An 18,850-nucleotide genomic window follows, 5' to 3' on the forward strand; every position below is an offset into this window, starting at 1 on the left:
TTGACCTCCTCCGTAGTAGAAAGTGCGCAAGACAAAATAGCATTGGACGTTTAAAAAAAATAATGAACACCAAAAACTAAACTGAGAGGAAATCTTTCAATAAATATGCTGGCAAAGTATAAAAGGTGCTCACTTTTTAAACCGAGCAATCTGTAGTGAAATATTCCATGGAAAACAATATCCCAATATGAAACCAGTGCTTGTGGTCTTGTGGGTAGGTGTCTGCACTGGCAACATGACAGCCTGAGTAAAATCCTGGTATCCAAATACTTGAGCAAGTTTACTAACCTCAAAATAAACCAAGGGGTTGCATCCGCCCTCTGAAAAAAGGTATTCTGTCCACGCACACATGTCCTTTACTGGTACCCTGAAAAGCAACCACAATCGGGGAAAATGACTGCAGGTGTCCAGGATTGCAAACTCTTGCCACATCATGGGTAAATACTCATGACTTACTTTCCCTCTCGTTTCTCTTCCTCAACCCCAATGTCGGTCTTTCAACTATATTGTGCTTTGTAAAGTTAACTTCAAAAGTACACATACCATAGTGTCACTCAAATATATACAATTGTGGCATTATTCCTTCCATCTTGACTGAGACTACAAATGCCAGAATGCAATTCAGCAAAAGGCAAACAAATTGTCTCTGGGTGCAAAACTTTCAAGGAGTGACAGTAGCATGGTTTAAAAATAAATAATGCGGATGCCGTGTCTTATGAGATATTTAAAACTTTGAGAACTCGGCAGTGTTTTTAGGCAATGCGCAGTGAGATTAAATTTGCTATGGAGCACACGCTTTGGTTAAGCAGCGTTCTCCAAGCAGTGCACCCCTTTTGGGCGCCATCATTTTCGTGCCAACAATTTTGGCACGGGCATTCCGCCGGAGCGCCTATTTGGCTCGCCCTTTTTTGGGCCGAAAGCCATTCTGGTGTCGTTATTTTGGCGCAAGGGATGTTTGGATGTGGCTGACATTGCAGCCATCTAAATGCCCTCATGCTAAATAAGCTCACAAGACTGCACTGCAACAAACCTCTCAACCTCCCACTTGCGTTGCTTTTCTTTTTATTAAATTAGTTAAATAACCTACAGCCTTGGAACCTGGTCTGCCGAGGTCCAGCATTTAACCACTATGCCAAAATGGCTTGGTGCTTCATAAGACATACACTTCATACTTAGCCTAACATTTTATATGGTCAATGATAAAAGGCTAGGTATGAAACTTGTGAAAAACCAAACAGTATCATCATTGTAGCATAATGATTAAGTGCTGCGTCTCGAACTCCTTAAGGCCAGGGTTCTCTGATAGCAGTGTTCAGCATAAATGTGATTTTCTTTTTTTAATTACATTTTTTCTGTTTTATAAAAATGCAGATGCCGTGTTATGAGAAATTTAAAACTAAGAAAACAGATCGCATTCAGGACTGTGGACTGTCTGCCCTCAATGCAGTAACCAGGACTGACCCTGCCTGGTTTTAAAGCGAGGAAGGATCCAGCCACCTTAGGCCATGTTTCTCGAAGTGTTCTTCTAAGGGGAACCCAAATATTAGACAACATGGCCTAAGTGGGCTGACCCCTTCGTCACTTTGAAGCTAAGCAGGGTCGGTCCCAGTTACTGCAGGAATGGGAAACCCACTGTTACTGTAAAAAAAAATCTTTTTTATTATTATGGACTGTGAGACTACCAATACCAAAATTCAATTCAGCAAAAGGCAAAAAAATGGACTGACAATAGAGCGGTTTAAAAAAAAGTAAATAATTCAGATGCCCATACGGTTGCCCATCCATGTAATAACTGGGGCTGACCCTGCTTAGCTTTAAATCAAGAAAGGGGCCAGCCTATTCCTCCAAGTGGTCTTGTAAGTTTGGCTCATTTATCAGGCAACTTGGCCTGAGGAGGCTGGCCCTGTCTTCACTTAAGCTAAGCAGAGTATGTCCTGGTTACTGCGTGAATGGGAGACCTGGATGGTGATTTTTCACCCCTGATATAATTATAGTTATCCAAATCTTTCAAAATGTTTTTAAAAAATCTAACCATGGGTACCGAACTACACAAACCTGTGGTTATCTGTAGTCCTTTGTAACCTCGGATATAGCTGCGAATATCAGCAAAACAACCGGAAAAGGAAATGCTTCCCTGCCGCCCATGCCTTAACCAAGTGCCCCCCCCCCTCATCTGTGCCAGCTCCCCTCCACTCCCCAGACGGCCTCCTCACCTCCCCTCAACCCCCAGAGCACACGCTGCTTCTATGACGCAGTTTGCTTTCAGATGTCGGTTATTCGCCGGTATAACCGAGGCTCCAAAAAGCTTTGTGTTGCAAACTCGGTCGGACACCCTCCAACTCTCAAATTTCACTCGGTGCTTTCTAGCCATCCCCCTACCTATACCCTGATGGCATTTGTATGTTTTGACCTGCAAATAGCTTTTTACTGCGTTTCATTTTCCCATAACCTTGGCTATAGCCTCGACTATCTCTTGCATCGAGAGAAAATCAAAATGGCGCATTTCATTTCTGAAAACCATGATCCTGCAATGCACCATGGGAGCTATAACTATAATTTTTGGGGACGGGGGCACACCCTACTCTGTCAAATTTTGAAATAAATATGGCACGGAAAAACCACAAACCATGCATGGATCGCAAGTCAACGCTTCGTGCCCAAGTTGTTTCGGACCTGGTCCAAATCCATCCAGTGGTTTAGGCTGTGCACTTTGGCAAACATTTACCTTTTTTGTATATGGGGAAAATGAATGGGAAGTAGCCGGCACTTTTGGAGTTTTGATGCTTAATAACATTTTTTTTAACAAATCTTTACGTAACTTTGCCTTTACTTGATTAAAGTATCATATGATCTAAAATATCATATACTCGAATTTTAAAGTTATTAACAATAGTATTTTGAGGGATTCCTTTGTGTCTCCGTCTCACCGTAACTATAGTGCCCATATCCAAGCCCAGATCTCTGCGGCATCTAACATCTGGGCTGAACTCTTTAAAATCTTCAAGGAACTGGCCAATCCTGCTGCAGTCTCTACCTCTCCTGTCCCCTCCCAGGCACTTTGCATGGCACTGGCTTCTCACTTCATTTCCAAAACTCAGGACATCCTGTCCTCACTCTCCGCCTATCAACTCCCTCCCTCCATCCCCTGCTCTTTCTCTGGCCTTTCGGCTGCCACCGCACTCCCTCCCTTCCTCTCTTCCTTTCCCCTTTTTTCCGCAGACGAGGTTTCTCGACAAGTCCGATCTATGAAAGTCTCGTCAAAACACGTTCACCCCTGTTCCTCCAAAACAATCAAGGACCACATCGACTCCCTGGCTCCTGCCCTGGCTGATTTCTGCAATCACTCCTTCGCCACTGGAGTCTTCCCATCCCCCCTGAAGCACTCCCTTGTGCACCCTCTTAAACCCTCTGCTGACCCCTCCTGTCCGGCTAACTATCACCCAATCTCCATCACGCCCTTCCTGGGCAAGCTCCTGGAGAAAATGGCCATCTCCCATCTTAATCTCCACACCGAATCTGTTGGCTGGCTCCATGACCATCAGTCTGGCTTCAGGGCTGCCAGAAGCACGGAAACTGCTCTCCTGAACATCCGTGAAGACCTTCTCTCCAACCTTGATTCCAACACCCTGTGTGTCCTTATCTTGCTTGATCTCTCTCTTCTGCCTTTGACACTGTCAACCACGCCATCCTGCTCAACCGTCTCCGTGATAACCTGGGTATCACTGGACAGGCTCTGGCGTGGCTGACTTCTTTCCTCTCCGACAGACCCTCCCAGGTCCAACTCGGGTCCTTCCTCTCCGATATCTTTTTCTCTACCTGTGGCGCCCCCCAGGGCTCTAACCTCTCTCCTTGGCTGTTCAACCAATACCTGGCACTCCTTGGCCACCGCATCGCCGCCCTCTGCCCCAATTTTCAGTGCTATGCGGATGATGCCCAGCTCATTTTCAGGCTACCCTCGGCCTCCTCCTCTCCTTCCCTCATCTGACTGTCTGCTATCCAGGAGTGGTGTGCCGCCAACTACCTCTGCCTTAATGCCAGTAAGACTGAGATTCTACTCATCGGCACACCCTCTCCCTCCTTCCCTTCAGCTCTCTGGCCGGCCTCTCTTGGCCCTCTTCCTGCTCCCACCTGCAAGGCTAAAAACCTCGGGGTCATCTTCGACTCCACACTCTCCTTCTCTCCTCACATCTCCGACATCTCTAAGAAGTCACACTACCAGCTGCACCTCCTCAGAGGTATTCTTCCTCTCCTCTCCTTCCCCCAGAAGCTCACCGTCTCGAGAGCCCTGGTTCTCTCTAAGCTGGACTATTGCAACAGCCTCTATCTAAATCTACCTGCCTCTACTCTCTGCCCTCTGCAACTTATCCAAAACTGGACTGCGAGACTTGTCCTTGGCCTCAAGCCCAGGGATTGTATCTCTCCAGGACTGAAATCTCTGCAATGGCTCCCAGTGGCTGCAAGGATTAAGTTCAAAACCCTCTGCATTATCCCCAAGGCCTTCTGGGGCCTGGGACCTAATTCCCTTCAACTCTCTCTTCCTAAATACCTTCCTTCCCGGGCTCTTCGCTCTTCTGCCTCCAACTCCCTCCGGGTTAGCCGCTTCTCCAAGCAACGAGTTGGTGGTCGATCTCTCTCTTCGGCTGGGGCCTTCCTGCCTCCCTGAAACTAGAGGAGAACCATCTTCACTTCCGGAAACTCCTCAAAACCTTCCTCTTTGCTTCTGCTTTCTCTGCCTCTCTCCCCTGCTGAAATTCCCTGCCGATTCTGCACCTGTTACCTGGCCACCCTTTCTGATCCTGGGGCCAGGTCCTCGCCTTTTGCTAACCTGCTCTGCCTCCATGGCAACCCCCTGCACTTGGGGACTGGTTCTGTAATCCCTTCAGTCCCCTTACCAGCACTTACGTCTGCTCTTACCTTGCACTTGCCACCATCAGGCTTTTTTATTTATCGTATTTATTCTTCTTTCGCGTGTACTGCACTGCACTTTCCCTTCCCCTTGCACTCTTCCCTTTCTCCCTACCCTCGTACTTGCATGATCTGAATGACACCTGGCCTAGTAGGATCGTTGTCTGTCTTCCACTGTTTTTCCCCCCACCCTTGCCACGTCGCGCCTTGGAACACTTGTGTATAGGCGCGTTATAAATATCATATCATATAGGGCGGCTATTGCGAATATCGGCAAAACAGCCGGAAAAAGAAATGCTTCCCTGCCACCCCATGCCTTAGCCAAGTGCCCCCCTCATCTGTGCCAGCTTCCCTCCACTGCCAAGATGGCCTATAATATAAATACTTGAAAAATAAAATGGAAAATATATCCCTTGTGTTAATCTGTACTATTAGTATTTCCAAAAGTAACTTGGTGTTACTAAGCTTGCATAAATACATAAAAACAGCCTTGATAAAGAAATGAAGTGTTTAGAAACACATTTTCCCACATGTATTTTCACTCTTATGTGTGCTTCATAATTACTCATGTAATAACATTTGTCTTACGAGTTCTTTAAAAACGTACTTCTTCAAATGTATTAATAATCACATAACTCAGATTAGTACAGCAGATGTAGATACAGGTACAGGGATCGAAATTAAGATTGGATAAGCACGAGCTTAATGTATGACCCATTAACCTGTGACTAGAAGCTACCGCTGAGTAACGAGGAGCCAGTACATAGCATTCCGCAAATCTAGTTTGCCAGATGTAAATCCTTTTCTCCATTAATTACGACCCCTTATGCTTCTAATGTCCCATACTTGTGTCCTAATGTTTACTTAAAGGTTGTCCTAAAAACAACTGCTAAATTCATTGTTCGGTATCATGTGACCTGAGGAGCCAAAAGTAGCTCCTGGTAGCTGTTGGTGTCAATTTAACCAGGCTCTTCTAAACTGAAGCAGGAGCCACAGAACTCCTTGCATGTGCGCAATTCAGTGGTTGCAGGATTGCATTTCTATGTTTAGTATTGGCTAAATCCCTAATGGGATGTAGGTGAACTATAGCCCCCATCAGCCTTAGCCGGCTTCGTCAATTGTGAGGTATTGTGGGAGACAATCCAAAACATTTGGTTAGTAAACCTCTGCTCTAGCCTGTGGATCGTTTAAGGTGATGTATTTTCAGGTTGCTTTGAATGTTTTGGTGATTCAGTAATGTTTGTTTGATTTTTTAAAGGTTAATTTAGGATTGTTTAAGGTGCTGCCTGGAGGGCATTTTATTAATGGTCCATATCCATCCCACAGAGGCTGGTATAATTTGTGTCTTTTGGCTTCAGATATAATTGAAAGTACTCGAAACCCACTGTGTGTTTCAGCACAAACTATATAAAAACTACATACAAATTTTTAATTTGTTGCTGATCCACAGACCCTCAGTACCTTAACCCAGTTTATACAGATTTACTAGATCACTGAGCCATTTCCTTAATATCCCAATCTCTGGCTGTAGTGTCTTGTTTCTTTTCTCATTTAAAAAAAATGGTTTAGTAAATCATATTGCACTCTTCTAAAATTCAAAGCGGATTTTATAACCCAATATTTTGTGCATCCTGGTGAACCTATGTTTCAACTATGCAAAAAGTGGTGATGGTGGAAGGGACACCAAAGTCAACAACTCTAGAAGTCACACAAATGTAATGCCAGAATTTCCAAGATGCGCAGTGCACGAGGGATTCCAAACCAAAGGCCAAGTGAATGAATCTAGAAGAGGAATGTGTTACACATGGGGCAATAGGAATTTGAAGTGCGGCTGCATGACCAAGTAACGGTTCACAAAAAAAGGTCTGAGAAAGGCCAGGTGGAGATCTATGACCTGCAGAAGCAATTGCGAGCAGTGTCGGACTCGCAGGCACTGAACACGTTTCTGCGCGAGGAGCAGGCCAAAGTGAAGCCGGTCTTCTCCTTTGCTGGACACATCACAATGGCAGTCTGTAGGTTAATAGGACCCATGGTGGAGATAGTGGATGCAGGTATTTTAACAGGAGGCACACAAATGTAACATTCTAAATTGGGAAGAAGTATAGGTATGAGGATGAAATGGGAACTGATCATTGAAGCCTATTCAGAATCCAATTATCATAACGGACTGAACAGAACAGTACAAGCTGACCTAAGAGTTTGAATTGGTGTTCGAGCATTGTCTCAGTGTGACCTTTTTTCCTTCTGCTTCTGGCAGGTGGCCTCTTTGGGTGGCACACAAGTAGCTGCAGTGTGGTCTGAGAAAGGCCAGGTGGAGATCTATGACCTGCAGAAGCAATTGCGAGCAGTGTCGGACTCGCAGGCACTGAACACGTTTCTGCGCGAGGAGCAGGCCAAAGTGAAGCCGGTCTTCTCCTTTGCTGGACACATGACAGAGGGCTTTGCTGTGGATTGGTCCCCAAAAGTTGAAGGTGAATGGGTGTGGTCATGCAAGATGTCTGCAGGAGCATCATGACTATTTGTTTATGGAAATATCTGCCAAGTCATTCCGTAATTTATGTGAATTTTAGCTTTTTCCTCTAAATGCACTCTTCTTTTTAGGGAATGAGACCTTTGTTAGTAGTGCAACAAAAGATCAGTGATTTAGTAAGATTAGGGACACTTTGCTTTTTTGCAAACTATGAAAAAATAAATTCATGCTTGCTAATCAGCCACTACTAAGGAGAAGCTTTTTCTGGTGGAGATTTCCCAGATTGGAGAATTGTGGAAATGTATACAGACTGCTTTCCCAGATTGACATTCATCCATATCCAAAATTGGTAGTGCTTAGAAACGGACCTAACCCCAGGTCTTAAATACCATGTTAAACCGACATTCTGCTATCGACCGAAAAGACCCTTCCACTAGGTTTTTACGTACATTCTTTGTCAATGCTAGCTTAACAACCCTTGAGCCGCCGTTCAAGACCTAAATACTTCAGTGTTCCTTTCCCAAATTTAAAAACTTCCCCATTTTAGTCTTTTTTTTTTTTCAAAGAAAGAGGGGGGGGGGAGACTTTTCTGCAGCTTGGAAATTAATTCCAATTTTGTGTCCCTCCCATTCAGGCCGTCTGTTGACCGGTGACTGCAACAAGAACATCCACCTATGGAATCCTACGGAAGGAGGTACATGGCACGTGGATCAGCGCCCCTTCACGTCCCACACCAAGTCTGTGGAAGACCTGCAATGGTCACCCACAGAAGCCACAGTAAGTTTATCATTGTCCCGGGGAGAGTCGCTCTTTTGGTAAAGCACTGTCAAAATATTTTCCATGTTTGAGGTTCAACCACAGAGGACAAAAGTCACATGCTGATGAAAAATCTCACTAGAGATGGACTGGTTTTGCATTTTATTCCACAATCTGGAGCAATGAGAGGATAGAAAAGCTGCACACCTGTGAAACCAGCACCATTCTTTTTTCTAGATGTGCATCTTTTTGGGAGGTTGTCTGCCGCCAGGGAGTATCTAACAATTGGTGGATCTAAAAATGAAATGATTGGTATGCTGGGGAATCCAGCAGAAGACCTTGCTAGGGTTGTGGTCCTCCCTTGATGTTGGCTTTTGTGTGTAGCTTCCTTTCATATGCCCTGAAGTAATCCTTGATTGAATGTAGTCAATTACTTTGTGATTTGATAGACCTATGCTTCAAAAACGGGGCGATTTAAACGTTTGCAGACAGCCGATGCATAGATCAATGAAGGCAAATTGGGTGCAGGATTCAGGGCTAATTCCTGAAAGGGGATCTGCTTTTTAGACAAACGTTAGTAACAAGTGAGGTTTGAAAGTGTGCCTCGTAAAATGGGACCCATTCTCATTTATCCGAATAGTGTGCTTGGCTTTTAACCCAGTGAAAGTAAAGTACTACCGTTTTCATGTTTGCCTTTTTTGCTCCCTCCCTCTCCCCGCCCCCCTCCCTCCTCCCTCCCTCCTCTCGCACACCCCCTTCTGCTAATTTAACCAGCATCGCACAATAGATTATTTGTGGGTGCTCCTCCTGTCTCAAAATCTTTGTCGTGCACAATTTCCCTGTGAAGGTACAAGAATGTCCTAGTTTTCTAAACAATGTCTTTGCCCAGGGCCATCCATAGCTGTTCTTGCATGGGACAGTTTTTATTACTCTGTTAGTCCTTAGCGGTTCAATGGTGTGTTGCCTTCTTCCCCCTCACCTCTAGTATTGTTGATCCATAATCATTTACGATTTGTTCCCTCTGCATCATTCTATCTTTTGAACCAGTTCTTTTTGTCATTTTGTTTTTTTTCTTAAATAAACCCACCCACAAATAACATTATTTAAGTATTTTAAATCTATTTCAGTAGATTCCTTTTCTCCCGCAGATTCATAATCAGATAGATATCCTTTCCAGTGTCAGCTGTTCAGGAACTTTTCGTCGGGGGTCGTAGTGCACCTAGACTAAGCCTCTTATTCCTCTTGACTCAATGCGTCGGTCGTCGACTCTGCAGGTGACATCTGTAGTCATAAACATACTGTTACTACGCCGCCGTACTTCATTTCCTTTTTTTTATCTGCGGCATCGGCATGCTGCTCACCGAAAAACTCTCCCGAGAACTTTATACAACGGACACATTTTCGTCTTTTGTTCGATGCAATTTCGGCACAATGTCCACTCCCAAAGGGTCCAGGTTTAAGCGCTGCAAGGACTGCAGTTCCAAAATGTCCATCACAAACCCACACAGTGTCTGTGTGTGTTACCTCTGTGTTGGCCACATCACTGAGGACTGTGGTCCTTGTATGAAAATGAACCCGAAATCGCTACAGGGGAGGGCTGTGAAACTTGTGGTAGGCTGGCTCCCATCTAAATTCAGGGCCCGTTTGACCGTCTGGTCATCAGACTGAGGGGGCCTACTCCTGAAAAGGATAGGCCTCAAAAAGATATCACTGAGCCATCGACCCTCCTTGAGCTTGGTGGTACAGGCAGCTACTGTTTGTTTAAAAAAAAAAAAACAAACTCTATTAGCATTTCGTATTAGCAACCTTAGCACCCAACCCCCACCCTCTGACCCCCAACCCTTCTCCCCTCTTCCCCTTCCCTTACATAAATCCAAAAATTTTAATTAAACAACATTAATAACTCCCTAACCCCCCCACCCACCTTCCATCTCCCCGTCCCAATAACCAGATTCCAGACTCCAGGCCATCCAGCGATCACAGCATACTGATCCACAACGCCCATGGTTTCCCTGAGAGTCCAATTTGTCCTTGCCGGTTCACCAACACCTACCTCCCCACCTTCGTCCTTATCACTCCTCCCCTCCTCATCTGTAGATCCTCACGGCGGTCGTAAATCATTGTCTTTAGACAGGTCATTTAAAGTTGGGCCCATTGGACCGTAACACCTTCCCCTTCCAGTTCGGAGTCCACATTTTGCAGAACCGTCATTTCCGCCAACCCCCCCCCCCCCCCCCCCTCCGCACATCTTTCCCGACAGGCAGCTACTGTTAACACCAGTCCAGCCACATCCATGTCTATACTCCCTACGGATAGGGAAGGGAAGAAATGTGACGCCCTAGCCAAAAAGGTGTTCGTCGGGCAGTAGGCAGTGAATGCGGCCTGCGCTTCTGCGATGTATACATTTGGCCTGTAAAAGGCTATCTGGGAAGCCTCTCTGTTTATTCCTGAAGGGGACATGCAGGAGGGCTTTCCGAGAATTGTGAATGATGGTCAAGAGGTGGCCAGGCAGATGTTTCAGACGGCCTGGACGTTGCTGACTGTGTTGGTCCATGGGGTCGGTGACTTTCTTGAGGAGATGGCGTATCTACGCACGTCAGGATTCTTGCCCAGTGTCCAGAACAAGTTACTAGACCTCGCCTTCAATGGTGAGAATCCATTTGGCCCGAAGGCCGACTAGTCCTTGGAAAAGTTTAAGGATTCAAAGCTTGCCGCTGGTCTCTGGGCCTAGCTATTCAGCAGGCATCTAAACCTGCCTTTGGCCTCTTCTCAAGGGAAAGAGGATATAGGTGATATGTCACCTTGGGCAGGTAACCTCAGATCCCGCAACCCAGGCAGGGAAAGAGGCCTTCGGACAGACCACCCGCCCCACACCCCGACCCTCCTCAGCAAGTGGAAACTGGAGCTCCAGGAAGAACTGCGAGCCCTGCTTTTGAAGGGTGTTGTGGAAGAGGTGCCTCCCGAGCTGAAATGATCGGGCTGGTATTCACAGTATTTCCTGGTCCATCGTGGACCTCAGGGCCTTGAACAAGTTCCTGAAAGAGGACAAGTTCAAGATGGTGATGTTGAGAGAGAAATTCTCAAAACTCACACTTCAGGACTGGCTGGTCACTAGATTTCCAGGACTCATATTCCCACGTGCCAATCCACCAAAAGCAAAGGAAATTCCTGAGATTCCTCATAGAGGACACGCACTACCAGTTCAAGGTGCTCTCCTTTGGGTTGACCTCTACCCCAAGGGTTTTCACCAAACTAATGGCGGTAATCGCGGCCCACCGCAGGAGATCTGGCATCCATCCCCTGGACGACTGGTTGATCCGTGGGGAAGTCGACAGAGCAGGTTTCGTCCCATCTCAAGGACACTTGATTGCGACTCCACTGGCTTTACTTCTCCCTTAACTTCAGAAGTCCCACACGACAGCAAAGGCTCATCGGAGCGGTCATAGACACTCAGTGGGGGAAGTCTTCTCCCTGAGGAGAGAGTCTTCGATATCAGAGATTGTATGTATGTGATTTTTAATTTTTTTTTTTTTATTATTTGTACATTTGAAGGGCCGAACACAAAAAAGGTGTTTTATTTGTTTTTTATTTTATTTTGCCCGATTTGTGTGTCACCTTTAAAATGTGGGAATGAGATTGTGATCACCCCCCACCTCTGGGGAAGGCGATCCCACCCCACCCTCTAGATATATTGAAAATGTGGGGTTTTACCCCCATGAAGCCCACTTTCATAACCCCTTGCCCAACACATTTCTCCTCCTCTCCAACATACTCTCGCAAACCCAGATGAACCTTCTCGCCCTTTTCCGCCACAAACATGCCCCCTCCTCTCCCGCATAGACAGGTGTACATGCATGCATACACACACATACAAACACACCGTAAATACTAACCTTGCTCCCACGGCTTCCCTCTTATGCCTGTATTGGTCAGAGCCCCTGCACACACTCCTATGCGGCAGGGGCATGACCGTTTGATTTAGAAAGACCGCTCTGCGGTCACAGAGCGGGCTTTCTAAATCAGCCTTTTTTTTCTATTTGAATAGAAATACCTTTTCACTCTATAAGGCGTCAGATGATTCACCTGCTCCAGAGCCACACCACCTTGCCAGCAGTTTCCTTCATCTGTCTCTTGGGTGTCATGGCCTCCTGCATTTTTCTAGTGCCATAGGGCAGGCTGCAAATGCGTTCTATACATTGGCTTCTGCAGAGTCATTGGTCCCAATACTGCAGCACTTTTAAAGGACATTCTACAGCTGTCCAGGTTGGTGGCCAATCATCTCTCTTGGTGGGCCAGCAGCAGCAGAACATGATGACGGAGGAACCTTTTCGTCCCCCTTGTCAGGATGGTCACAGATGCGTCTCTGAAGGGTTGGGGGCGTTCACTGCAAGCATTTGGTCCACAATGGAAGCCCAGTGGCACATCAACAGGCTGGCGTTGAGAGCGATCAGGTATATGTCATTTATAACACTCCTGCACACAAGTGTTTCTAGGCACAAGAAGACACGGGACGGGAGACCGAGGGGGGGGGGGAAATACAAACACATCGTGTCAATGTGACATTCAGATCGTGCAAGTGCGACAGCACCAAGTTGGGGGGGGGGGGAGAAGGAGAAGAAGAAGGGTGCAGGGAGGCAGAGGACTGTAGAGGTTACAGCCTTTAAGTGCGCATTGGCACGGAGAGAGTGCAGGGGAGACTGATCATGGAGGAGCTTGGTACCACTTATGGTCAAAGGCTAGCCAGGCAACCAGTCGGTGCAGCAGACGGGTAGCTCAGCAGGGGAGGGAGAGGGAGACAGCAAGAAGAGAATAGGAAGGTCTTGAGCTGCTTCCAGAACTTCAGTTGGCCTGGCTCATGTTTGAGAGGGGCAGGGAGGCACCTGCAGAAGAGTGAGATCTACCCCCCGCTCTCAGCGTCTGACCCTCAGAGAATTGTAAGTAGTTGAGTGACGGGCTTAAGAACAAAGATATTTTGGAAGAGTTGGATGTAGTATGTGCCCCGGCCCCAGAAAGCCTTGTAGACTATGCCCAGGGTCTTGAACTTGATCCTTTCAGCAGCAGGGAGCCAGTGGAGAGATTTCAGTACTGGAGAAATACGGTCCCTGGGCCTGATGCCAAGGATAATTCTTGCAGTCCTGTTCTGTTCTGGGTTAGTTGCAGAGGGCGGAGAATGGAGGGAGACAGTTTGAGAAAGAGGATGTTGCAGTGGTCCAGCCTAGAGAGAACCAGTGTTCTGGAGGAAAGTGAGAAAAGGAAGAATACCTCTGAGGAGGTGTAGCTGGTAGTGGGACTTCTTGGCGAAGTCCGAGATGTGGGAGCGAAATAGAGAGTGGAGTCGAAGATGACACCAAGGTGTTTACCTCGCAGGCAGGCTAAGGAAGAGGTGAGGGGGAGAAAGTGGCAGCAGGGATCCCAATGCCAAGGTTCTGTCTTACTGGCATTAAGGCAGAGATTTCTGGAGGTGCATCAATCCTGAATCGCGGATAGTGGGTCAGGAATGAGCGAGAGACGAGGAGGCTGAGGGGAGCCTGAAAGAGAACTGGGTGTCATCCGCTAACACTGAAAGTTAAAGGAGAAAGTAGAGATCAGATGGGCCAAAGGGGCCAAGTAGACATTAAAGAGCCAGGGTGAGAGGTTAGAGCCCTGGGGGACACCACATTGGAGAGGGAGATGGTGGAGAAAAAGGAGCCGATGCTTGCTTTGGGATGGGGGTTTTACAAAGTTTCCTGACATAGGGACTTTCATCCTGCTTCCTTCACACATACTGCTTGGGGAGTCGATCTAATGAGGAATCTGCAGGAGAAATGCAATCCATTGAAGGAGAAATTACTTTCCGGTAATGTTTGTTCTATGGATTCTTGTCATGTAGATTCCTCAGCACCTCCCCAGCCACCCGACTGACGTCTTTATTGGGAGAAGGAGGCAAGCTCTCTTTCAAAGGGCTGCCGTAGAACTTGTGTTTTCCGCCTTATTTTGCGGTGCCGTTCCTTACTAAAAGAAAACTTTAGGTTTCACTTTTTTTCTAAGTTGTGGTTATTTCAGCCAAATCGCTCTTCCTCCACAGCGATTGAGCTTGGGTGGGCGGAGGGAAGAGGTAGTGGGGCGTAGTGACTCAGTAAATGTATGACGACCAACGTCATGTCTGGAATCGACCACTGAATCGAGTCGAGAGGAATCGATGGCAGAGTAAAGTCTGAAATGGAAAGCATACTTAACTAAACTATGTACTATGTGAATGACAAGTCAATAGGACATATGTACATATTGCAGTGAAAATCATTTGTTAATCCAATATTCTGGTTGCAAAACAAAAGAACACAAATCAAAGGGCTGTTATAAAGCACCCATAACTGCCGTTGTAAAGCCATACCTCTGCCACCGCCATGCACGTTTGCACACATGCAGTACTTCTGAATGAAACAAAACACTGAAGTGTAGAAATGACCGATAAGACAACACAAATGTGACTCGTATGGGTTCTTCCCACACAATTGCCCACAACAACACATGCTGAAACAAACCTATGCACTCGCCATGTGCACAATATGCTTAGCAGTAAGAACCACTGAATAACAGTGCGATGATAATACTCTACGCATCTGCTGGTTGGACTCATGGATTCACTCTGTGTATTGAAAGGGGGGTCATAATGGGCACAACACTCAATTACTATATGTGCAGAATGAACAGTTAAACAAAAATCTTGGGAGCGGAGGGGGTGGGGGAGAAAGCAGTGTCTGGGTATGCACTGAGGTTACTACCTGTTCAAAAGGTAGTCTTCAAACATTGCAAATGCTATTAAGGTACCAAAACTCAGTCCAAACGTTTGCATTCCCTAATCCAAACTGTCGAACACACTACTAATCTTACTTGGCTCGCCCTATACCACTATTTACACCACGTGGCTAAAATATTAGGTAGATCCCATCCATGCTATAATTAACATGACATTCGCAGGAGACTATCGGGCTGATTTAAGGAAGTATCTATGGAAAATCGGGACTACGTGCCAAACAGCATGCAAAATCCCATGGAATCTTCTGCGTGGTACGTGACTGCGAGAGGCTGAGTGCCTTGCGCGAAACACCACACTGGACGTGGCTTGCAAAGCGGGCTGGGAAGGGGGTGGAACACGGAAAATTAGGAAGAACAAGGCAAAAAGTGGGCGTTATGAGGGAAAGCCCGCAGGCAGTCCACTGCCCGCCCAATATTGCGTGGAACTAAACATATTCATGGATCTGAGCGCAACCACTCAGCGGGGAAATGGCCACACAAAGCCCTCCTACTATCCACCACCCGTCGGCAGGCATACAGACACTTGCGCATAGTATTTGCAACACTGAGGTAAGTTCGGGTGTCAGATTTATGGGTGCGTGTACGAAACTGTGGTTCCGATCTGACTTGGGGGGGGGGGGGGGGGTGCACGTAAGCAGTGTAGCAGGGTGCAGGAATGGTTTACAAGGGTTCAGATGCAGATTTTCAGAGTTTTACCCGAGTTACGACAAATCGAACGCATGTGGTCGTCTTGCCGGTAACACTTACGGGGGACCCGAAATGCAGGCCTGCTTGAGAGGGACCCCATGCACTGTTTGAAGGGTGCATGTATTTGCGCAAAGGTAGCAGTGCTGGCTGTTTCGCTCTGCGTGGGGGTGTGTTGGTGGTGTTCCGGGCTTGACTTGCGCAGACAATTCCATATATATATATATATATATATATATATACGGAGCGTGAAAAATAAATTCTGCACTTTGACTCGCGCAGTGTCCTTCTCGGCACACAGCCTATGCAGGATGGTTGCGCTCTTTTCTATGAATCTGGCACTTAGTGTTTTGAGACTCTCCCCTCCAACTACAGCTTTCTAGCTAGCATCCTACTAAACGTGCCCAGATCACTTCAAAGTATTTCTTTGCTTGTTGTGTCCAAGGAATTAGAGGTGTAGGTCTGTCAAGCAAGATGGGTTAATAAAGCGGATATTTTGAATTTGCACATTGAGCTAGGATGACCATTGCCAATAAAGCGTGGATCAACATTATTTTGAGTAAAGGCTGCATTTCTTTGGCCTTGTAGTTAAACCTCAAACTTGTAATGACGTTGGCAATAATGGAAAGAGTGGGAAACGTGCACGTTCTCTAGATGTTGGGGCTTTGTGCCTTCCAAATATGTAAAGCGTTTGCCTGCATAATTTACTACGGTCACATTTCCTCCATTCTTTTCTTTATTTTTTCTTGCAGCTTCCTTTAACGTGCACCAATGGTTCCCAACTAATAATTTCTTGTCTTCCTTTCTTTTACTACACAGGTCTTTGCTTCATGCTCTGTAGACTCTTCAATCCGGATCTGGGATATTCGAGCTGCCCCAAGCAAGGCCTGCATGTTGACAGCAAGCCAGGCCCATACAAGCGACGTGAATGTGATCAGTTGGAACCGCAATGAGCCCTTCATTGTTAGTGGCGGTGATGACGGAGTACTCAAAATCTGGGATCTGAGACAATTCCAGGTTAGAAGACTTTGGCAACTGTATTTTGATTGAGCTGTACCCAGTGCTGTAAGGCATGTGTATGTATAGAAAGAAGCATTCTTCATCCAAAAATTGTGTTTAGGTGCTAAGAATGGGAGTCTATATGCAAAGCACAAAGGTTTCCGGAGACAGTTAATGGTAATTGGCGATTGGCAGGGCTGAGGGCGTGGAAGGTAGAGCCCTGTAAGTGATTTCAATCTGACACACACCAAGTCTCACCCAGCATGAAGTGCGCAAATGAAACCCTTATTTGTTTGCATCTATTGATATACCACACATCACGCCCTTCACACTGAACCAGGAATCAGGCTAGTTTGTGAGGTAAATATTTATGTATTTAGAATTTAAATTGCGATATATTTTAATAGGTTGCAACAATCACCAATGGGGTGACAGAACACTGAATAATATATTTAATGCACTAGGAATCAAGTAATGAGCACAAAAACAAATGCAACACTGAAAATGATACTTTTGGGTTGGTTTGGAACAGATAGCACTATGGTTGGGGGTTCCCCCTGCAACACCCCTCAACCCACCAATAGGCAATTTAAATAGATGTGAGGAGAGAGCAGGTACTCAGGAATAACACAGATCAAACAGAATATCACTTCCACTTTCCCCCATTTTAAAAACAAGAGAAAAACGGAATTGACTTTTCAACTGTCAGAATGGCTTTGGAATTGGCTGAGCAAAAGCACTAAATAAATTCCTACGGGAGCCGCTTTGAACAGATGCAAGCCATCACAAGCAATGATTTAATCAACAGAAAACATTTGAAATCTCAGTCAAAGTGGGAAATAATTTAAAGCTAATTCACACATGTAAAACCTTTCAAAATGTCAATTCGCCACAAACTCTCCTTATGCAATTCTTCTTTTTCTTTTTTTTGATATAACTGATCAATTTCGCTTCTATCTTAAAAATTGAGGGAGTTATGGAGCTTTCAGTAAGAGTTGTTTTTCGAAAATAAAGACACGAGATTCGGACACAACTTCAGTTTAGAATCGGAAAATATGGTTTATGCTTTTACTCAAGGCTAGGCAACCAAGTTGGGACAAAGTAAGCTCTGAGACTGATTCATTACTTCAGTAACAGATCCCCATCACCTTCCCTGGCGGCACCAGTCCGAAGACTCCAAGTGGGACTTATGGATCAGAGTTACACAAATAAAGATGACTATGAAAATGGCACTTTAGCAACTAGACAGCATAAGCTAGCACTAAAGATTTTGACACTGGTACAGGTTATGAAAGTAGGGGTAGTTCAGAGGTTAGAGTGGAACGAGATAAGCAAGGTATACAGTAGTTCTCTAGCGTCCTATTAATACTCACAATCCACTGGGATTTAAGATTTTTGGACAGTCACTGGTCTGGTCAATGGATTGGGTCTATCAAGGACGAACAGCACATGAGGCGTGGGACTGGATCAGCTAGGCCAGTTACCGGACTGCACAGGATCTGCCCTTCTTGTTTCTGGGTATTTCAAATCAGCGGGATAGTGGGTTCATCAGGCAAGCCTTATGGTAGCGAGCCAGATAGTTTCAGGACGCTAGTTTCAGCATGCTTCCCCACACCACAGCGCTCCACTGGGTTGTGAGAATAAGTTTGATTGAGGCCTTGCTGAAAATGGTTCAGCTATGTCTTGCCAAGATTCTTGGCATCTGGATCTGGAAGGATGTTAAAGGCTGGAACAAAGTGCTTCGCTGGAATCGGAAGAGTCAGTGAGCCCATGTGTTGTCAGCTGTCTCTATTTAGCCTTTCAAATGGCATCACAAAAATGGGTGTATGGGCCGGCTTAACTAAACTTGCCTCTGTGAACTGGGATTGGATCAGGACCTCATCTCTGCCTTGCCTCTGCATGATTGGATCAAGGACGGCTGATGTCACATGTATGGTTTGGCTTTTACAGTCCTTAGAAACCTCCCCTAGCCACTGGTATCAACATTTTTTCCTAAATACATATTTATACATTGGTAACCTCTACAAAAAATCACACACAAAGATTCCATATTTTATGTGGTAGCTGTTCCTCCAAATCCCACAGCTGTGACACCTTGTTTCACCTTTCTGCTGAATTTTGTCCATTTCGCCATGAACACATTTTCCAAACTTTCTTCAACTTTCCACAATGTGTGTGTTTACCATAGGAATGTGTGTGTAACGTTTAACAATTCTAGCATTAATACAGTTCACATAAAAC

The 18,850-nt window shown here is 45.9% G+C and overlaps 1 protein-coding gene across 1 annotated transcript in view; it reads left to right on the top strand.

Annotated features, from left to right (window-relative positions):
- The window catches only part of GRWD1 (glutamate rich WD repeat containing 1), a 183,932-nt gene that overhangs the window by 113,673 nt on the left and 51,409 nt on the right, over positions 1-18,850 (top strand). Inside the window, exons 4-6 of the mRNA XM_069606631.1 lie at positions 7,163-7,376; positions 8,010-8,152; positions 16,430-16,627. Of these exons, the coding sequence (XP_069462732.1) occupies positions 7,163-7,376; positions 8,010-8,152; positions 16,430-16,627 (555 nt within the window). The remainder of the gene's footprint in view (positions 1-7,162; positions 7,377-8,009; positions 8,153-16,429; positions 16,628-18,850) is intronic.

This window comes from Ambystoma mexicanum, chromosome 1p (genome assembly GCF_040938575.1).
Source record: "Ambystoma mexicanum isolate Mex_15411 chromosome 1p, UKY_AmexF1_1, whole genome shotgun sequence".
Taxonomy (NCBI): domain Eukaryota; kingdom Metazoa; phylum Chordata; class Amphibia; order Caudata; family Ambystomatidae; genus Ambystoma; species Ambystoma mexicanum.